General features: G+C 40.2%; 1 protein-coding gene across 11 annotated transcripts in view; it reads right to left on the bottom strand.

Moving 5' to 3' along the window:
- Positions 1–22,913, bottom strand: part of Sox5 (SRY-box transcription factor 5) — a 915,630-nt gene that overhangs the window by 79,436 nt on the left and 813,281 nt on the right. For all 11 annotated transcript variants that reach the window (XM_060384462.1, XM_060384461.1, XM_060384460.1 and 8 more), the window contains one exon: positions 21,803–21,888. In XM_060384462.1, coding sequence (XP_060240445.1) covers positions 21,803–21,888 — 86 coding nt within the window. The remainder of the gene's footprint in view (positions 1–21,802; positions 21,889–22,913) is intronic.

Raw genomic sequence — 22,913 nt, forward strand, 5'->3', positions numbered from 1 at the left:
AGGAGGCTGAGGAAAACACCTGATGGCGAAACCGTGTCCCTAACATGAGAAAACGGCACTGCAAATTCATGACTATTATTTATATAAAGCTGTCTCATTAAATGTTAGTGACACACATCCAACTGTTATTATCCTGTTCAGTTTTATGAGCTGTGAGAGTTGGATGGAAAAGGGAGACAGTGAACTAATGTGTGGGTGTGCAAACGGCATCCTGCTAAAAATTAAAGATGCCTTTGACCTTCCTCAAGCCATAGGACCTCTGTCACAGGTGAGGCCGTCACTCTGCTTTTGCCTCACTGCAGGCAAGGAAACTTATGAGCAAGTGCTTTGAATGCACTGCCCCTTTATTGGCCGCCTGCTTCATTTTACTGCACACTAATAAATCTCAAACAGTAGGAGAAAACTCACTTTGACTTTTAGAATCGAAGCAGTTCCTTAAGGAACTAGATAAACTTTTGTAGGAGGCACACCCGGAAACGCCACCTGATCTGTTTGCGTCCCCTCTCTCCCTCCCGACGGTCGACGCCACAAGCCACCTTCACATTCTGCACATTACCCATTACAATATGTTCTAACATCTGCCTCTCCGTATGATGCATGACCTCTCCAGCTGACCCTTTTTATGCCGCTCTAGAATTTCTGTTCATTACTGATTGAGGACAAGAGCTCTACTTCCATCCCTGAGGTCACAGACCAGTAAATACATCTCCATTTGGCAAGGGAGGGACACTGCTGGCCAGGGGCTCTTCATGTCTCTATACGTCACCAATGGCACTTCATATTTAATTAGTTTAATTTTCTGAGAAATGCCACTGAAATTCCTCTCCAAGCATCAGTCGAAAAAGCAAAAGGAAGGAAGGAAGAAAGACATGCAGATAGGCTTTCTCACTGGGAGAAAATAAAAATCTGTGATTCTCAAATCTTCATGATTTGCTGGAGGGAAGCTGAGGGTCAGCAGACAGACCGTTGAAGCAAATGCTTCCATTTGGCCATGCTCATGGCCATCATTTATTTTATCCCAGCAGACGGTGGGGGGAACGCCACTGTTCCAAATAAATGTACGGAGGACACCAGTGCCTATATATACTAAGCCAAAGTGTGTATTATTTATATTATTTTATATTTACACACGTTATTCTGTATAGCTTAAAGATACATCCTTCTAGAATATGTTCTAGCTGCGTGCTGGAGCACACATGCTCCGATCAGAGATCGGAAGTAGAAGAACCATGATTCTTTCTACTTCTGGAATCACTGTAACAATTCTATCGGACTGCTATGGAGGATAAAGGCTCTTAACAATTCAACAACTCCACAAATGTTAAACCACTGAGATAACAAAATCTGAGTTATCCTAAAATTGGATTTCCCTTATGTGACATTATTAACTCATCAAATTAGGAGCAAAGCTCCTTTGGGGAACTCTAATATGGTATGTATTGTCTGTTCCCTTAATTTTACACTTTAATTATGCATACATATGTGTTTCTCTTTATGAAAAAATGAACATGAATTCTGGTGCCCACAGAGGCAAGAGAGGATTTGGGTTCCCTAGCTGGAGTTATAAGTAGCTGTGAGCTGCCCAACACGGGTGATAGAAACCAAAGCTCTGTCCTCTGCAAGCGCAGTAAGTGCTATTAACTGCTAAGCTATCACTCCAGCCTTGTTTTATTGTCTTTATCATTCATGTTTTCACTCATTTAAATAAATCTCAATAATGGTTCCCAACCCCAGGTCCTGAGCTCCATAAATCTGAGACAGAACAAGAAAGTCCTCAAGGAAGTGACTATGAAGTAGCTCATAGCAGAAGGAAGTGAGAAGTAGCTCATAGCAGAAGAGCACTGAGGACATGCACCCGTGCCTTGTGGCCAGACCTCCCTCTATCGCAGGGGACCAAAGCAGGATACCCTACGTGAGGGCCGATGAAACATGGTCAGTGAAATAATCACAAAACAAAAATGTACAGTTGCAATTGTGGACAATGCCACCCAGTAGTCAGGGGACTCTCTCAGTAGCCAACGGGCTCCCCCATAAACCGTGGGTGATAAGTGAGAGCTTGAGAGATCCAGAAGATGCTTCAGGTCTGGGAGGCCTCCTCTGTCCCTGAAGAAGGACCGCCTGCACCCACATCTCTTCAGCTTACTCTTTCTTTCTCTTCCAGCACAAAGAGACAACATACACATGTTTAATAAAAGTTTCCTCCTGGGGATTGCCTCTTACTTTTCCTTTTGCCCTCCTATACACTTTTAATAAAAACAAAAACAAAAACAAAAACAAAAACAAAAAAACCCTGCATTTAATATTAGTGCTGGCTCTTTGCACATACACTCTAAGTGACTCTCTAGTTACACTACATGTGGACACAGGAGGAGAAATAGTGGTGATAATTATCAGAAAGCTAAACTTCACCCCACGGCATGGCGAACACAATCATTTGAAATTTCTCAACAAATATAGAAAATAGGTATCACTCTTTTCTCCATAGGGAAGACGGAGGACAGAGAGAACATGAAGTGTGTCGTCCGGAGACAGGTGGGAGACAATATCGAGCTTACATCCATTGTCATTTTTCACTAGCGTCTGACTTATTCACTGTGCCTTCTGAGTGACAGTCATAGTCACCCAAACACAGTGGTAGCATCTACGTGCTTTGAGATGAGATGTTAGAGCAGGAAAGGGAAACTGTGATGGGTCCAGAGGAGGCAAGACTGCGCTGATGACATCCCCAGGACCGAGGACACAGGACAGGAAGGAAGGGAGACAAACCCAAGAGAAATTTTCCTACCATCCTTCATCTTCCCTCTTCCTCTTGGTTCCTGCCAGAAAAGATGTTTTTTGCTTGTTTTTCTTTTTCACTTTTTAATTTAGAAATAAATGTTTCAAATATTGTCTAATGAAATGTAATATAATGTACTATTATTTTTCTTAGTCATTGAAATGACTTAGGAAGTACCAAGCTTTTCAATTTTTCAGCTCCCAGTACTCTTAACTGGAACAATAAAGTCGTTAATAAAATAATCACGAAAATATGTAACACTAGGAATGTGTGAATACCTCATAGTAGAGAGGCATCCAGAGGCTATAAAAAGATAGTGATGCTGTGGGTCAGCAGATGAGGAATGTCCCTGACCCTGTGTGTGGATGGAGAGCAGCGGAGAGCTGATGGAATGGTATCACGCTGGTGGTAGGAAAGCTCATCCACTGTGTGTGGGAAGCCTGAGCTGCAGGCGGGCACGGGGGCAGCCTGCACAGGAGAGTCCACACCTGCAGCTGGCTGAGAGAGGGGAGTAGGTGATTTCGCTCTACAGGGCCAGCCTGGAGGGCACAGAGAGAGCTAACTGATAGGGACATTTTGCCTCACCTCCAACTCATTCTTAACTGGTATGGCATTTGACTGAGCACTGTTACATATGATTTCAAATTGATCATACACCAACTTTATGATAGTCTGTGCATAGATTCTTCAGTACTGGCTCATCTTTAGTTACAGACCTGGTCTCCATGTATAATTCACATTAATAATTTAATCATACAGATCCATACTCCTTGTTTTCACTCAGGCTCACAAACCCTAACTTTCCTATAACTTTTGAAAAAAAATGCTGTAGCAAAAACGAGCCATCTGCACTACTCAGAATAAGAGTAACAAACTAATTAGGACACACACGATTACAACAGAACCCTGTACCCTTTGTATTTTGATTTTCATTATCTTTCAGATCCCAGCATATTTTTCAATAGCACATGGCACACTTCTCATCACATCAGACTCACCCAGAGAAATAATCAGCTATTTAATTCCTGTCCTCCTGCCTTCAAGTTGGCTGCCTCCTTCAGCAGACACACATTGGGTGCTCATTCTGTGTCAAGCACTGTCCTTGACAGTTGGGACACATTAGAGAGTAGCAGCCTGTGCCATCATAAGAAGAGTTTTTAATTGTAATCTTCAGGAAGACAGGATTTAACTTACATTATCTGCACCATGGCCTGGCATTTCTCTATCTGATAACATTGATTTCTGATGACCACAGTGATTGGGAATTCATATTTATCTACAAGTCCTAGCATTTGCTAATGCACGCTGCCTTTGAAAACACTGAAGCTGCTTTTGAGACTATAAAATTGAAGGGCTGTGGTGGGTAGAGATCAGTGGTACAACATGCCTCAGGCAAGAACAAACACAAATCAAGCAAAAAGTGGATGATTAGGAGATACAGGTGGCACATGGAGCATGAAACTTGAGAACACCTCATGCTAAGTGACATAAGCCAGAAACAAAAGAATGAGCTGTTGGTCTGATTCACTTACAGGGAGAAATTAGATGACAATGGAACAGAGACTATCATCTATCTATCTATCTATCTATCTATCTATCTATCTATCTATCTATGTGTCATCTATCTACCTTTCATATGTCCATCATATATCTATAATCTATTATCTACTTATCATTTATGATCTATTATCTATCAACCAATATGTTATCTATCTACCTATCTTATGTCTATCATCCATCATCTATCTATCATTTATTATCTATGTATTATCTACTTATATTATCTATCAGTCAATCTATAATATATCACATATCTATCATCTATCTCCCTATAATCTAAGATCTACCATCTATCTGTCTGTCTATCAATCTATCTATCTATCTATCTATCTATCTAACTATCTATCTACTAAACTGGAAATAAATTAAACAAAAATGAGAGAAAGGTGGCTGATTCTGAATCACCCAACTCTGATCCCTTTCCAGTTCCGGGGCTGCCCTGGAGGCCAGGACAGCAAGTCCACCGTTAGGTGATCTCTTCCCTGACTCTGCAAGAATCAAGGCAGCTTACCCATCTGAAAAGGGGAGCTCTGTCCTCACGCTCCCCTCTCAGTCCAAAGCTGGCTTCTCGTTCATATTCTGATAACTGTTTATGAGCTCCATCTTGCTCCAACTGTCACTCTTTACATTAAGGAAAGATAGATGGGACATACCAACCCCAACCTAAATGACCTTTGGATGTGACAAGAGTTTTAGGTCAGCCTTGCTAAATGGAGGCCTTGGTGTATGGAGACATGCCTTGGGGTGAAATTTACAGTGAATTTATTATCTCCCAATGCCCTTTGGACTGCTTCCCACCATCAAACACCATGGCAGCACACGGAACAGGAAGAAATACATTAACTGGAATCCGATCGTTTTAAAAGGTTACAGCTGCCTAAATATAATTTAATTTCATACTTACCCTTTGAGGGTTTGGTGTATATTTTCATTTTATGACTGCAAATGATAAAGCTTTTAAGATTCCAGGCAATAAAAAGAGGGGAAAAAAGAATTTTAAGGGTTAGAAGTCTATTCAGTTCATATTCAATGAGTGAGGTGACAAATTAGCTTTTTTTTAATCCAATATTTCTCTATTTGATTGGGGGCCTCTCCTCTGACCCTGTTCATGGACACTTGGCTGCTACCAGCCCTGTGCACCAGGCCCAGATCTCTTCCAGTGTGGACGTGAAAGGAAGGACCAAGCATGCAGACACACACAGTCAGATTTGCAAATGTGTTTCCCTAATAGCATTTTCTCTGGAATAACTGAGCACATTTCCCCCATTGAGGTGCCCATGTCTTCTCAGCTACCACGCATCCTGCCCCTGCCAGCAGATAAGACTTCTACAAACATCATCAAAGACTCACAAAGCTCTCCTGAACACAATGCAATCATTTCATCACTTTAGTCAGTAAAATCATTAGTAGGATTTTATTGGTAAACAATAAGAAATATACTATTGCTTATGTCATAAGCATACATCAGAAGGAAGATCAGAAACCGTTCAGGCAGGAGCACCTCATAGGTTGTCTGGCCAGCAGTTGAAGACATAGGTCTAACTGAACTATTGTTAACAGAGCAAAACTTTTAGCGCACAGAGGTCATTACATGTAATTTAAACCTGAGTGTGAGTGAGAGTGCAAACACACAGGCAATCTTCCCCTCTTTCATTCAGACACTGATAAACGTGCCTGCAACGCTCCAGAGCTAGGTCCTGTGACATCTGCCTTCAATACTTTTTTTTTAGATAATTATAAAAGAACATCCCAAACACAACAACAGCAGAGTTGGGAACACACACTCAAGGCACGGAAGGGCTACCATCATAATTAAATAGATTGGATATATTGGATTGTTATAAACAGCAACACTAATGTATTTTCAAATAGTAAAATTTAATAAAACAATTGACATTTTACTACGCTGAGTGTTTTTGTAATTTTAAAGGCTGTATCATAATCCTATCAGGGGAATAGTCTTACTATTATTTAGTCTTATTTTAAGAATCAGAAAACTGGCCAAACTAACTAGCTGAGTGGCTACTCCACGTCAAATGTCCTGGACAAAGACTAGAACCAGAAGTTATTAATTTTTAAGAAGTATTAATGATTTGTCTGAATAGAAAAAAACACATGATACATCAATATCACTATTCAGTGATTCCAGGGGTCCTATTAAAAACATCTCCAAAGAAGATACGCTGGTAGCCACATTGAGAAATACACAGTCAGGGAATGCCACAACTACCCTAAAGTGAATAAACACAAATAATAATAAAAACCAAAAAAATCAAACCAAACCACAGCAACCAGTAAGACTATTGCTAGGGTATAAGAATCCTACTTCTGAATACAGATCTAAAATAGATAAAGATTTTTCAGAGAGACACGCAGAAGAATCAACTATGGAACCAAAAGTCAGAGGCAACCCACCAGTCCACCAGGGAATGAGTGGTGGTGCTCCACAGAATGAAATGCTATTCAGCCTTTGAAAAGAGAGAAATGCTGGCTGGTGCCACCCACAAGGTAAACGGATGTAGGGGACGTCAGGCTAAAGGACAGGTCTAACAAGAAAAGCTAAATTCCATGATTTTGCCAACACAAGGTACCTAAGATAGCTTACTGTGTGGAATAGTCTTCAAAGTCAGTCAAGTCTTAGCTTACATTCAAAACCTTAAAAAAAAAATCAAAAGCAGAAATTAAAGGGGTCATGAGAGTTAGGCATTGACTCTGCTTCACAATGCGTTTATCTTTCCTCCACTCTCAATGTTGGATCTGCTTCACCATCACCAAATAGGATGATATTCGACTACCCAGTGGCTTTCCCTTCCACAGGGGAAACTGGCTTCTCCAGAGATCACAACATTGAGAAAGCAAAGCACTCATGGAAGGAGACACAGAGGAATGGATGGCCACTGTTTTGAATAGGAATGAAGATGCAGGATTTTGTAATACGAAATGAAGGTAAATGTTCTATGAAAAAAAAATGCCTTCAAAAACTACTTTCTGCTTCTAAGCCTAGAATCCCAGTTGGGAGGGGGAAGCAGCAAGGAAGAGAGTTCAAGGTCACCTTTGGATAGTGAGTTCAAAACCAACATGGGTCACATGAGCTCTTATCTCAAAAGACAATATTATTACTATTATTTTTAAATAATATTATAATTTAAATATTAAATATTATTACTATTATTTTTAAATAATAGTAATAATAATCTTTATTACATGAGACAGGAGGACTTTGAACTCCAGTGAACTCCAGTGAACTTCAGGGGCCTCCAGTGAATTTCAGTGTACATGAGTTTCTCTAAGTGCTCATTTAACTTTGTCCTACAGAAGAGCAATTCCACAATCCAGAAAAGTGACTTGCTAGCCCGAAGAAGCTGCCAGGCCCATTCTAGATCATTTCAAGCATAAAATCCAGGGGATCCTGAGTCTAGGAGTCAGTAACGAGGGCGGAGCTTGATTCAGATGAGTACATTGTTGGTGTCACCTAAGTTTACCCTTACAAACACCCTTACCACACGGGAGAGTGATACCCTATGCCGTGGGTAAAGAAGCTGGGAGGAAGAAACATCTTCTGTCTTCCCCAGGGCCGTACTCAGTGAAGAGATGGCTAGTGGCCAAGAGCATCTGCTGCTCTTGCAGAGGACCACCCACACGAGGAGGCATATACCTGCACAGACTCCTGGAGTCTGCAACTGTCCGTAATGGGTTCCCTGGTATCCGATGCTCCTTCTAGCCCCCTAGGAACTTGAACTCGGGTGCACAAGCCAACACACAGCCATGAACAAACAAAAATTACATCTTTCTAAAACATGAAGGTGCACAGAATTGTTTAATTTTTAACTCTAAAGCTCAATCCCTTTTCTAGTACATAAGAATGGTGTCTACCATGATGGGAAGCTTTGTTTTAGCATTTGTTCGTGACTGAATGGAACTGGGAGGAACATGCTCTAAGGGGGGAAAAGCCAAAGTGGGCTGTGACTGTGGGAATGTGTTGTTCAGCACAATCAGTGACAAAGTAGATTCTGAGTCTGTGGAAAGCAGGATGGGTGGATTCACCCTGCATCTAATGTCACCTGCTGCCTACAGTAGCTTGACGTCATAGAAACTGAACACTGCTCCTGAAGAAAATTACAAGTATGACTAATGAAACTAAGCCTGCTTGCTCTTCAGTGTGGTTTCTGAATCTTGAGATGTATGTTTTAACATATTTGATGTGGCTTATCTTCACCTGGTTTCAGCTCTTTGGTGTTAAATTAATCTTTAGTTATCAGACATAGTATGTAGATGTCGGTAACAGTGAAGACAAGGGACCTGATGGTTTGAGTGAGAATGGCCCTCATTAACTCTTTTAGATACTTGGTCTCTAGTTAGTGGAACTGTTTGGCAAAGGATTAAGAGGTGTAGACTTGCTAAAATAGGTGTGTCACAGGGAGTGGGCTTTGAGGTCTCAAAAGACTCATGCACTCCCCAGTTTGATCTCTGTCTTCTACTTGTTGATCAAGATGTGAGCTCTCAGCTGTCCCTGCCATCATGCCTTTGCTCCACCATCACGGACTCTTTCTGAAACCATAAGCCCAAATTAAACACTTTCTAAGCTGCCCCGTCATGGTGCCTTCTCCCAGCTACACAGAGCAACTATAACAAAAGTTCTTTGATTTCTGTGGTTTTTATCTTTTACATGTTATTAAAATGTTTTTGTCACAGTATTTCTCCCTACTCTGCTACGTATGTGACTATGAGTGTATATGTGTGAGTGTGTGTGCACACGTCCTTCTGTTAGAACAGTTCACTTGTAACTGCAAACCGCTTTCTGCAAGATTATGCATTGCCCCTCTTCTGAGAAGCAAACAGAATATCAACAAGACACACAATGTAAACAAGCCAACTTTGAACTCTCTGTGCACAAACAGATAGGAGACAGCACGTTTCTTTTGCTGTTTTGTTTTTAAAACCCCTTGATCTTCCCAGAGCTTCTCACAAAAGAATTAACTCCCAGAACTTGGGGAGAAGAGTCACAGGATCACCACTGCAACTGACATGCAAATACTGGTTACTACTTGACTCAGCCTTTCTAAATTGAATGCTCCAAGAGCTAATTGAGCAATTTCTCTCTCCCCACTTTAGCCAGAACAACTAAAATGTAATAGATACACACATGTTCATGTTTATTTTTAAGGATATCATAACAAAACTTGAAAGCATTGGGCTTAAATTTCAGTTTGAAGGATGTCAGGTTCACTGCTTTAGCCTACTCACTGCTTAATCTCAATTTCCTCATCTGTAAAACTGGAGACTTGGAATGGATGGAGCTTTAATTCTACTGAGCATCAGAATCTTCAGTTCAAACTAACTAAATCCACAGACACTGACACACAGACAAAGGAAGCAGATGATACTGTGCATGGTGGGGTGTATTGAGTAGTAAAACAACTCTTGTCCGCCAATGAGGAGCTTCTGCTCAGTCATCCACGTACATCTATCATCTAACTTCTATCTAACCATCTGTCTGTCTATCTATCATCTATCTATTCTATCTATCCAATCATCCAATCATCTATATATTCATTCATCCATCCATATATCTAACAATCTATTTAAACCTCTCTTCATCCATCCATCCATCCATCCAATGATATATTCATTCATCCATCTATCTATCTAATCATCTGGATGCATCCATTCACACATCCATATAGCTAATCATCTATTTAAGACTCTCTCCCTTCCTTTTTCCTCCCTATTTTCCTCCCTCCGCCCCTCCAACCATCCATGCTATCATCTATACATCTATTTATCTATCCATCTATCAAATCATCTATCCACTCAGCCAATCCTTTATTCATCTGATCATCCATTCATCTATATATTGATTCATCCATCTATATAGTAATCTATATATTATCTATCTAATCAGCTATCCATACAAACAATAGTTTATCTATCTTCAGTCTATCAATCCATCATCTATCTAGCAAATCAAGATTGCCTATCATCTGTCTATCATTCATACGTCAGAAGGGGAGGCCCTGTCTTCTTCAAACTCTGGTCTTCTCTGACACTTCATTTTTTTTTCTTTTTGAGCTCCTCTGAGGTCTGCATGGATCTGTACCTGATTCCTAATGACTCAGAAGCCCTCAACTTAGAAACAACCCATAGCTCTGAATAGCTAATATCTCTAGGATATATGCTTCTATAAACATAATTCACTTTTACATTAAAGTGTTAAATAAAACTGCTCCCTCAAAAAAAAAAACTAATAAAAAATAAAGTTTATAGAGGTTGAGAAATGATTTTTGTTGCAGACAAGATAGAAAAAAGGGTACCAGGTAAGGTATACAATAAAGACCATAATTCCACTAACGTGTGCAGCACATGAGTAAGTATCAAATGGTAATACCAGAAAACATTTTATGTTATTTAAATTTTAAATCTCACATTAAAAGGCCCCATGTAACAATGATTTATTTTAGATTTTATAAGATATTTATTTGAAAGAGTTGGGGGCAATGCACAGAACAATTCATTTTCATTACACCCATGCAAATGCAGGACATGCCTGGAGGCTTTATTACCACCTCATAGATATAAATAATGAACCAGAACATGCACAGTAACAAAACACGGGAAACCACATTCCAAGGAGCCGTCCAGATGTTTCCATTTCAGAGAAGCAAATGCATTGCCGCTCGTGGATTTTTTTAAGTTCTCTTAATATCTTTTCTATTTATGTGTATGTGTGTATATCTGTGCATGGGTGTGTGAATGTCAGTATAGATGCCTCCAAAATTCAGAAAAGGGCATTGGATTCCCTGAAGCATGGATTTCAGGAGTCTGTAAGCCAACAGGGTGCTGCAAACCAAACTTCAGCCCTTCGCAAGAGGAGCAAGTGTTCTTAAGGCCTGAGCATCTCTCTAGACCTCCTCTGCTCTCAACAGACTTTTATGTCACCCACAAGAATATAGTATTCTCTCGTATATGGGGCATTTGCCTCAGTTTTATTGATGTATATTTATACAAAAAGTCCCTTATGACCCAATTTTCATGCACAATTTAAACAATAAACATAATTGTAATAGCAGTTAATAAAGCTCTATTAATCAGCTAAAATACCTGCCATTGGATCTGGCCCATAATATAGCACATGGTAAATGATAATGACAACTTCTCCGGCTCTGAGAACTTTATGTGCATTATCTCATTAGCCCTCATAAAGAGCTACTGTTTCTACCCACATCTTAGAGAGAAGGAAGATGAAGAATAGAGAAGTTTAATGGACTGCCCAAAGCTGAGCTTCAGTCATGAGCAATCCTGACAACAGTATGCAGGCAGCATGCTTAGAGTCACTCTGCTGCAGTAAGGAATGGTCTTAAAACAGGAATCTGAACATGGCTCCTCAGAATGACAGTGCAGTAGTTCTAACCTTACCTTATAGATGGGCCTATGTTTAAGTATTAATTACTTTGAATTGTGGAGGCTCTCATCCCAGGCATTTAAGGTGCAGCAATGCAGCCTACCTCCCAGATGTGTGTTTGCATTAGCTGCACTAATAATTCATCATATTCAGCAGTTTTGTGACACAAACTCAAACCACCTAGCAGCTGGTGGTCTTAGGATCTTTCCTCATTCGGACTCCTCTTACCATTTTTGATTCTGTGATCTTTATAAATCTTTACATTCAAGGTGGCATTGGAGTTCCTAAGGATTCCTTGGCTAACTTTAAAGAACACTAGGGGTACAAACTAAACTACCAGTTTCACTGAATACTACATTTCTAAGGTGAACATATTAGTTGTCTACAGCCAAGTATGTACCTACATTAAGTAGTTCATTTTTTCTTGCTAAAATAAAAAATAAATTCCAGCTTTTAAAATTACAACAAATCGGTACTTTCCTAGAATGATCTCTAACACTGTCTTTGAGCCCAGAAATCCTTCTAGGTGTATTTACTAACCTGGAACCATTGGAGAGTCACCTAACATGTACTGATTACCAAGACACCAGCATGGAGTTGTTACCAGCCCCTGGCCCTGAGTAACAGCTCTGTTTTCGTACAACCAGCCGTGGTAGAGATTCAACTATAAATCTGAAAGTTGCCACGTTTGCTTGGTCATAATAAAGACAAGTGCTGGAGAAGCTCTTGAACTGATATTTTTGTTAGCATCTCACACACTTAGTGATCCCTGCTCTCACCATCCAAATGTCAAGTATCCCCTGGGACCCCTGGGGGTGGTAATAACTCCAGAAGCACAACCAAATAGGTTCTTCCTTGAAGGATGCTTGAAAACTGCTGGGCTCTGTCTGGATTCCATATGGGCTTGGAAAAGCCAGAGCAAATGTGGCTGCACTTCCCCTGGCCTATTTGCATATGTTCTTTAGTATGCAGGATGTCTCTGTATATAATTTAATTGTTGTGGGTTTTTTCCCCCCTCTATTAATACATATGCAAATGCTTACTCTTGCAGCTGTGCTGTTTAATCCTATGTGTGCTTCTGTCTGTCTGCCCTGCAGGCTCAGGGTCAAAGGGAGAGGAAGCAAGAGAATTCAGCCTTCTAACCTGTGAGAAAATTCACTCAAGCAGACAAGTTGGGGAGCAGCCTACCAGAGCTGCAGCAGCAAAGGGAAGGCCTTGATTATTTCCCATCTGGTAAGGGAATAGTGTGGTGTAAATACTAGCTGCATAGTTAGCTAGTCCAGTGGGAAAGCTTCATGTGAACATCTCAACATGGAAACATACCCATTCCTTGTAATGAGAGCTCACAGGATGTACATTGCACCAAGTCTTTCCATTTGATCATTTCTTGATCCTTCTGGAGCACTGTGGGCTGAACACCACAAGCCATGCTCAGTCACTTTCAGCTCTGAGGACTGTGAAACAGTTATTGGTGTCTTATCACCACCGTTGACTTCTTTCAAAGGTTGGCAGGATTTTGATAAAAGGACCAACTTCAGGGTTTGGTTTTGGTTTGTTTTAATCTGTATCTTCCTTGGTGGAGCACCGTCAGCCCAAAGCTCATGCTGCCTCAGCCTTGAGAGCTTCCAAGACTTTAGCCCCCATCACACGGGCTCTCTACCGAAGGGAGCTTGTACAAGTTCACTCATCACACTTAAGATAGGTTCCTGAAACTGCAGGAGCTCCTCATGTCACTTATGACAAAATGAAATTTTTGCCTTAACATTCCAGAAAGATTCTTTTGAATTTTTGAAATAGTTGTAGTAAAAATTTTAAAGTTTAATTAATTCAATAAGAATTCTTGATTGAGGACTCCTTGCTTATTTTGAGCAAAATACGACTGTCCAAAAAATTTTTCCAATCTTTGTTTCCTTCTGCTTATCACTATTAATCACTGGTTGGAGTCGGTACTTTTGGCTTCCTATAGGTAGAACAGGTGGTAACCATCTTTTGGCCAAGACAGATACAGTATTTATAAAGTGAGAAGAAACTGGATAAATATTTCCTTCTAATTTCAAATATTAGAAGCCTAGCTTAAAAAATAGAAATAGGACAGTACAGTATAACTACTATTAAAAGATTCATGATGCTCATTAAGTAAAATGCAAATTAATGAGAATGAATGGGAAAAATAAATGTTAGCTGGAAGTCTGTCGCATTCATTGGATTTTATTAATTAAGAACAGACAATTCACAGCTGATTTCATCAAGACACAAACATCCAAAAATTCTGTGGTTAGCTATATTTTGTATAAATACTTAGACCTCATTTTAAATATAGAAATAAAGCTAGGTTCATTTGGTATGTAAATAAAACCCATCTTCTTCAAAAAGAAGTGACATCAGGATAAAAAAATACCAATTTATACAATTGCACATGAAAAAATATTTAGAAAGAGAAATTAAAAAAAATAATCAAAGGAGGCAAAGAGAAAATGGGTCAAGTCAGGATATGAGAGTGCTAACCGGCTAGTTACTGTTTTGATAAATTCATTCACCTATTACGTAGGCACAGTTCACGTCAGTGCTGCCTTTGCAAGATGAACCGTACTGTGTCACATGAAAGCATCTCCAGCACGCACATTCTTATGTGTGTCTGTCACGTGTTAGCATAGCATATGGGAGTGATTAGACGTGGCAGTGCTTTATCTCTCCTTGTTAAGTTATAAAGACTTCAAAAGAATTAGACAATTGCCCTAGCACAAGCACAGTGTTTATGCAGCAGCTCATAGTTAGGCTAAGGTGAGCGGAGGCCCAATCAGGAGAGGAGGCAGAGCTATCTAGAGTGTCTTTATACTCTAAGTGTCTTCAAATAGAGACTGAAATAACTACAAAGTCCCCTAGTACTTAAATACAATTTGTTTCAGAAATTAATCATATGGTGCATTATTTTATTGAAAACTAATGTTACCCTCAGCTCGTGACAGATTCTGAGCACTTGAAATTTGCTAGGTATTCTTTGGGTTTCTTGAGGTACAATCCAGCAAGGAGGAGATCCTGTCCTGGGGGTGCACCATTCCCAGAAGAAAGACAAGGAATCCGATCAAGAGCATGTTTGAAGGCAGCTGCAGGAGATGAATGGAAAAGGGGACCTTAAAGTCGGGTGTCTGCAGGAATGCTGCATTATGACTTAAACAGCGTACTTCTGTAGAGCTCAGAAAGGTGGAACACCATATATTACAAGAAGGTGAGAGTGAGGCCTCCAGGCAAAGGGAGCGTCATGTACAAGGAAGAGCTACTTGGAAACTCATAGACTAAGACTCTGCCTTAGTGAGGCAAGCAACAGAGGAGAGGCAGTGTAGCTACAACCGATCGAGGTGGTTTAATGAAAGGTTACAAAACAATTTCTGCAAATAGCCTGGTGTCAAACGTGGTGCCAGTCACATACAGTGTTTTCTAAGCATTTTACTAGCCAAGAAGTTTTCTATACAATGTTGACATTTTATTATGAAATTAAATTAAAACTATTTATCTATTCTTACATAAGTCAAAACTGTTTTTGTTTTTTACATTAATTTCACAAAAATTATTGATAATGTTTATACTATGGAGATTTATGTAAGAAACGTATTGACATTAAGCTTAATTTTATTATTTCACAGGACAGTCATATAAAAAGATCAGATAATTTACTGAAATTGTTAATCTTCATCCCTCTCTCCCCTATGCAGCATATGTTTATTGAGTCCACAATATACAGAAATCACTTGGTGAAGCTCAAATAACCTCAGGCTACTGACATCTAGATTTTGATTGGTAGAAACCAGTGTGCTGGCTAGTTTATGTCAACTTGGCACACGCTAGAGTAATGAAGAGAAGGAAGCCTCAACTGGAAAATGCCTTCATAGACCAGGCTGTAGGCAAGCTCATAGGGCATCTTCTTAATCACTGATTGATAGGGGAGGGCCCAGCCCATTGTTTTTTTAGGTGGTGTCACCCTAGGCTTAGTGGTCCTGGGTTCTATAAGGAAGCAGGCTGAGCAAGCTATGAGGGGCCACTAAGCAGCACAACTTTATGGCCTCTGCATCAGCTCCTGCTTCCAGGTTCCTTCTGTTTGAGTTCCTGTCCTGATGGCCTTCAATGATAAACAGTGCTACAGAAGTGTAACCTAAATAAACCCTTTTCTCCCCAGGTTGCTTGCTCATGATATTTCATCACAGCAATAGTAACCCTGACTAGAAAAAAATCAGGAAATATAACTTTGAACATATTCTACAACTGTCTTAATACAGACTCTGGATCAAGTCTTTCCTGAAAAATAAATGTTTTTCACATGAAACCTGAAGGTTACATCTGAGTCAGCTGGGTGAATGAGATAGTTAATTTACACTGACAATTTGATAGGATTTAGTTTAACTAAGAGGTACACCTTTGAGTGTGTCTCTGAGGGTGTGCCAAGAGAAGTTTCAAAGTAAAGAGACTGTCTACCATAATGCGGGTGACAAAATGGCTAACTAAAAGAGGAGAAGTGAGAAATCCAAGACGGGCGTAAGCATTATCACTTTGTGGTCTGCCAAGATATGAGGAAGCAGACTTCTGCTCCAGCTATAAGCTCCACCACCATGCTTCCCCACCATGAGGCCCTGCATCCCCTCACCTAGGAGACAAAATAAACAACCCTCCTTCAGTTACATCTTACCAGGTATTTGCTCACAGCAATGAGAGGAATAGTGAACACAGTTAGCAATGGCATTCATGAGAGTAGAAAAGGGACTGAGATCAAAAGAGAGGAATCTAAGGTCTTATGAAGGAACAAGACATGACAGTTTTCTAATTAAAAAAAATAATAAAAAGAAAATACACTGAGCTGGCAAAATCATGCTTGAAAGACTATTACAGGGCTTCCCTGAAAGAACGATGGCTGGCCTACCATGGTCAGTTATAACGGAAAGACATGAGTGGATCTTCCATGTATTAAGTGAAAGAGAGGAACAGACACTGAAAACCACTGATGAATGGGCAGAGGTCACAGAGCTCAGGAGAGCATGTTTGCTTCTAAGTGGAGGAAGAGAGAGAATGAGAGCACTCAGTGAGGCCAGGGAGAGAGCAACCTGGACATGGTGGAAGACAATCCTTGGGGAAATCCATCTGGGGCTGAGACCATAGCCTATACAAACATCTATATCATCTTCCCTCTCTATGGCCAACATGCAGGTGGTCATGTGGCTTAGAACCTTAGAAAATATGTAGGAGGCATCAGACAAAGGAGAGATTTGCCCTAAGAAAAAGAAATTTTAAAAAAGTAATTGGTATAACATGCTCATTTTATTTTATTCATAATTGAGATTAAATCATTTCTCTCAAGAAATAAAAATATATGGTGATGTCTGAAATATTTTAACTACTCCTAAAATAGACAATGAGGTCTGTTTTCATATAAAATACTTTTTATTATGCATGGTAGTCATTTCCAGGGTCACAAAAATAAGTAGTAAGAATAAAAGTAGTTTTATCTAAGGTATGTCATTCTATAGATCTTTTAAAGTCATTATGCTCATCTTTTTGTTATTACTTTAATAAAGATTCTGGTTTTTTTTTAATGCAAGTGGGAACACTCATATGCACAAGGTTATTTCAAAAAACAAAAAACAAAACATGATGGATTAATCAAGTCAACCAGAAGTAGATAGAGACCTGCAGCGCCCCTCATTAAATCTCAGTACAGAAAAGGATCTGAACTGGAGTTGGTGCAAAGGGGAGTGACTCCTGGAGCTCAGAGTCTGAAGCGGAGAGCTACCACTGCCATTCCCACTGGTCACTTTGCTTCTAGGAGGCACGCGCATTTGATGCCAACCAATCAACATTATGGTTACAATTTGATTCTCCAGCTACTGAGTTAGAGAACTCCCTGAAGGAGAAGGACTCTAGAGCATAGTGACAATTTTGAAATTTTAGTTTCTTTAAAAACACAAAAATATTATGAGAATATATTTTCCCTTGAATCCCAGGTATCAGCAGCCGACGATGATTTGCCACATGCTCTAGTACAGGCGTGATGTTACCAGCTGCGCATAGTTTCTGAGATTGTGTGACATTTAGAATTCTGGAAAATTTTCAGAGGGTAAATAAATGCTAGAACCCCACTAGGTAGGGATGGTAGTTTCTGATCATTCGAGATAGGTTGTTAGTTGTTGTTGGCTGATGTTTGTTAAGTAGTCATGTGCAAAGAAGAAGAAACAAGATGAAATTAGATACGCTAATAGTGAAGATCAAACTTGCCCCAAAATACTGAATGCCCCTGAATCAGCAGGAAGAGTCTTAGGATAATGTTACCCTCTTTCTGACCCCTAATTTTATTCATGGATATCTTTCCTTTCCTCTCTATCCATTCTCCTCTCTTATCTAGTGTTGGTGGGTTGAAAGGGTGGAAGAAAGGGGGTTGAGAAGGGCAGAAGAAAGAAGGACCCAAAAAGTAACCAAAGCTAGCTACACTGGAGTTGTAAATGAAATCTCCTGGCCACAGTTAATCAAAGGTAATTATTAAAAACTGTGCACTTTATACTCCGTGTTCAAGCTTCCTTCCTTGTCCAAGGCTACTAGTATCTAACACCAAGTGCTGCAACAATAATTAAATGAGATAGTCCAAGGAAATTATTATCTATGATGGTGTGCAAGGCCTCACTAGCAGCTAGCAACATTAGTTGTTATGGCATTTTATTTAAATTCAGACCATTGTATTTGAACCCAAGGGGAGGGGTATTTCTTTTTTTTTTTAAGATTTCTCTCCTCTTCTAGTAAAAAACAAACATGGACTCAGATCAGTGCATGTCTGCCAGGGCTATGTAAGTAACTCCCCAGTTGTCCTTTTTTCTCCTTGCTCAGCTCAGGGTCCCTTCTCCTCTCTTAGGGTCACCACTCCTCACCCAGGACAAACAGAAATACATCAAACAGTAACAGAAAGCAAATAAGTAAACAATCATATAAAAAATAACTGATGTTTTTAAAACAAAAAAAACCAGCAATTGGCACCAGTAGCACTGTAACCACGAGCTCCCTTTCCTAAAATCTGACTTTATTCGTTCTCCAAGTATTGATCATGAGTCTCTTGCCTTTGACTGTTTCCCATGTTTCCATTCCCAAGCAAAGCACAGGAAGTAAAAGGTAGGAAGCCAGAGGCAGGAAGCAAAGGGAAGGAAGCAAGGGGTAGGAGGCAAGGGGCAGGAAGCAAGAGGAGGGACTCTTGTTATCCAAGTGCCTCTGTTATCCAAGTGGCTGCTGTCAATGGGAGTGTGTGTCTCAATCACAAAGAAGGTAGGACATATTCACCAATAAGCCCCATCTACCCCAGCTTAACTGGGAAACTCTGAACAACACCCAGGAAAACGGCTTCTCCAGTGTGCCACCCTGAAGTTCCCCAGGGGTCATGCATGGTTAAGAAGGAAAAGTGTAAGTGAGTGGCCTCTTCCTTCATTTCTGGTGTCTAGAACTGGGTTTCTGACCTAAGAGCAGACAGGTCATGAGATGTGAATGGGACACATGAAGAAATATCTAGCAGGATGCATTCTAATTCCTGGGAGGGAAGAGGGGTCTACGTAGGGCATTATGAAGAGACAGGCAGCAGAGCTGAGTTTACATTCCCCTAAGACAGAACATTTCAGAAATAGATTTTCCCAGTGGAGGTGGGTGTGCGGTTAGGGTGAAGACCATTGTAGATGGCTTTCCGCAGACCCATCGGAGTAGGTCTACCATGGGGGCAAGGAGGAGAGAGTAGGTGTCTGTCGATATGAAGTGGCTAAAGTTAAGTTGAGGGCTTCACAAGCTCTGCAATAAAGATGCCAGAAGCTACTGAACAGAAACCTAGGCACTCTTAAATGACAAGCTTTTGGGATTTATTTGGCATGAATACCACTCCTCCTCCCATAATTGCAAAAATATATGTGTGTTCATATAAGTACATTTTATGAGTAGCCACGGCTTTCCATGAGGATGTCTTGATGGCCAATTTTCTTACAATATTACAGTAAAGGTTATTGGAGATACTAACTAAAATTATAAACTTTAATAAGGAATAAACCACCTATGTGGAAACCTTTCAAAGGCAGTGTGAAGACAGACACCTGTAATTCTTCTAAGAACAAGGTATGAAGGGGACACATTCAAGAACAGACAGAGCCATGACATAGGAGGGTCACAGAGCCACGACATAGGAGGGGACACGTTCAACAGTAGACAGAGCCATGAGGTAGGAGGGTCACACGTTCAAGAGTAGACTGAGCAACTTAGCAAGACCCCATTACCAAGGGAAAGGAAATGAAAGAACTTTGCCCTGTTACAGATTAAATTGTTTACAGAAAGAGCAAACCTGTCAGAGATCAAAGGCTTTCTTTGTTTCTCAGTAAAGAAACTCATACTTCAGATCTTGAGAAATGCTGAAAACTCATCAGAATAAAAATCAAAACTTAATTCATGCCAAATAGTCTAATATGTCTTCCCTGGACACAGCTGAGCTGCTGGGCACCACTGTGTAGTGGAGACCCACAGTGGGGCTCCATGGGCATGCTCACCCCGTGGTCATCCCCTCCCTCCAGTGGTTCCTGGGAAACAGAAACCTCTGTCCTAAGCCTTAAAAACTATGTTTCCACACTCAAATCTGTTGCTGGAGGCAGCTCTTCCTTTTTCTTTTAATTCCTGTGGGTTTTTTGTTGTTGTTGTTTTACTCTTTTTCTTTATCTTTTTTTCTAGCTTTAGTATAGAGGACCATTTTGTATTACCTACAAGCATAAATGGTTTTAATGTCAAGTATTGTAAGCCTTCTTTGAAAAAGAAGCAATAATTTACCCATAGGAAATATAGACAATGAGTATAAGTCTTCATGTCTGGAATCATATCTATTACAATCCCTTTACCACACTGTTGCTATTCCCCAGACACCACTGAAAAGGATAATAAATGTTATAGTAACGTTATTGTCTGCACGGTCACACAATACTTCTCAACGTATTTCTAGCTCAAGGAAACAGACATGGTATGGTTTTCCACGGAAAAGATAAACTCTGAACAAATGTTATAACCTCTCCAGAATACTGTTTTCGCTTCCACACTGCTGTCCCCCTCCTGCCAATCTTCAGGCTTTGACAAATCTCTAGTCAGCAGTTGTCCCCAGGTCTTGAAATCAGATGAAAAAGTCGCCCAAAACCAAGTACAGCAGTCACACCCATGGACAGAGTTCAGCTGTGTGGAGCATGCGCGACGCACATCTGGCTTTGCATAGTTTAAGCATGTTTCCCATGCTTATAAAACAGTTTTCCAGGAAGAGATGGGATGGGGTATTAGCTTATCGTCTGTTCTCATTAGCTACATAATCCCGAGGCTCACAATAATGGGGCGTATGAGATATTTTATGGGGTACCTATTCAGAGATGGAGATAAGGAAGGTCCCCTCTACTACTCATTTGATTCTCTTTTCAGCCTCAGAGACATAATTTCTAAAATCGCTTGGACATCTGGTAAGGTTATTGACTTTCCAGAGTGTACTGGAAATATACAGTCTGAGGGGCAACAAGGTCTCCGGTAGGACGTCAGGATAAACTCAAGTCAGATGGACACACAATGACTCTGGGCTCTTCTTTGCTTGCTCTAAGGATATGCCACTAACAAGGAGAACAAGCAAATGTTTTGTGAATAGTGTAATAATACCAGGCATCTCCAATGGTTTTACATAAAATTCTGTTTCAGTTGCCTTGGATTTTTGGTGTCGTTAGGAATCTCTGATGGGTTGTTCGTTTGTTTATTATTTGGGGGACCATTCTGTGACAAAAAACCATGATGATGCCAGCAAGCCAGGAAACTGAAGCCACTTTGTTAGACCTTACCAGACAACGACAAAAATCTAAGTGATATTTAGTTCAGAGCACACTGCCAACATTGAAAATAGTCTTTGGGTTGAGAAACAGAACAAATGAATGTAAAAACAAAACAAACGTGCGACCCAAATCTCAGTCCTCCATTGGAGTTTGCGCTAACAGGATAATGGCTACCTTCTGCGTTTACTTAACCCTTGCCTCCTCCTGCATTGTCTCCCAACTTACCTGCAGCTGGAGTGGGCCTAGGCCTGGTGTCGCTGCAGCAGCAGCTGCCATGGTGGTTGGGATCAGCTGAACAGGGTAAGGGTCACCTAAGTAAGAGAATAATAGAGGCGTCAGCACCTTTTATCTCCTCTCCACCTGCAAATTAAACTCCTGCATTCAGTCTTTCCAAAAGCCTGCCTTTGTTTGCCTGGCTCGGGCCTAATGAAAAGCTCTATTGTGTAGCCTTTTACCAACACTCTTCACAACCCTGGCTGAGAGAGGAATGCGAATAAAAGGAGCAAGCAATTAAGGCTGAAACCTCATCCTTTTTTCATGATGTATTTAGGAAAATGGGGGTTGGGGGCGAATGGTTCAGAGGGCTGTGCTTGGAGACACACACATACAACACACTACACACACACACACACACACACACACACACACACAGCTCTGCAGACTTGACTGGAACACAGCAAATCCTTGCCAACCTTTCAGGTTTACCATAGACAGAGCTTAACTAAACTCACTTTCATTTTACCGAGCTAAACACCAAAGATTTAAGCCATTAGCTAATCTTTTGAATGTTGTGCTATGGCCTGAATTCAAATAACCTCTTTAATAGCTCACAGGCAAATTCAATATAGAGAAAACATTTCATGCTTGTTCTTTCTTTTTGTTCTTTTGACATTATAGAAAATATTGACATTTTAATTTTCTGGAGATAAATGTTGACAAACCTATATTTTAAAGGCAACAAATAGACAAATAGATCTTTCAAAATTTTACTTATTAAAAAAAAATCCAAAATTAATCTTGTTTTTCTCATCTTATCTAATAAAAATGTAGACACAGGAGGTATAAATGGATTATTAGGTGTATTTTGATGCAGATCAAGAAATACTTATTTGTGTGATAAAAGCAGGAAAGGTAGATACTTATAACAAAGGGTAACTGTTTGTTAGTGATGTAATCAACAGTGCACATTAGTTAACCACTGGAGATACAATATAGCAAGAACCTGACAGTGATGGCTGTAAGAACAATTGTTCTAATATATTAAACTGGCTTTAGAAATTGAACATACAAGGCCAGGTGTCTATAAACCCACCACTCAGGAAACTAAGGCAGAAGG

This window comes from Meriones unguiculatus, chromosome 5 (genome assembly GCF_030254825.1).
Source record: "Meriones unguiculatus strain TT.TT164.6M chromosome 5, Bangor_MerUng_6.1, whole genome shotgun sequence".
Lineage (NCBI taxonomy): Eukaryota > Metazoa > Chordata > Mammalia > Rodentia > Muridae > Meriones > Meriones unguiculatus.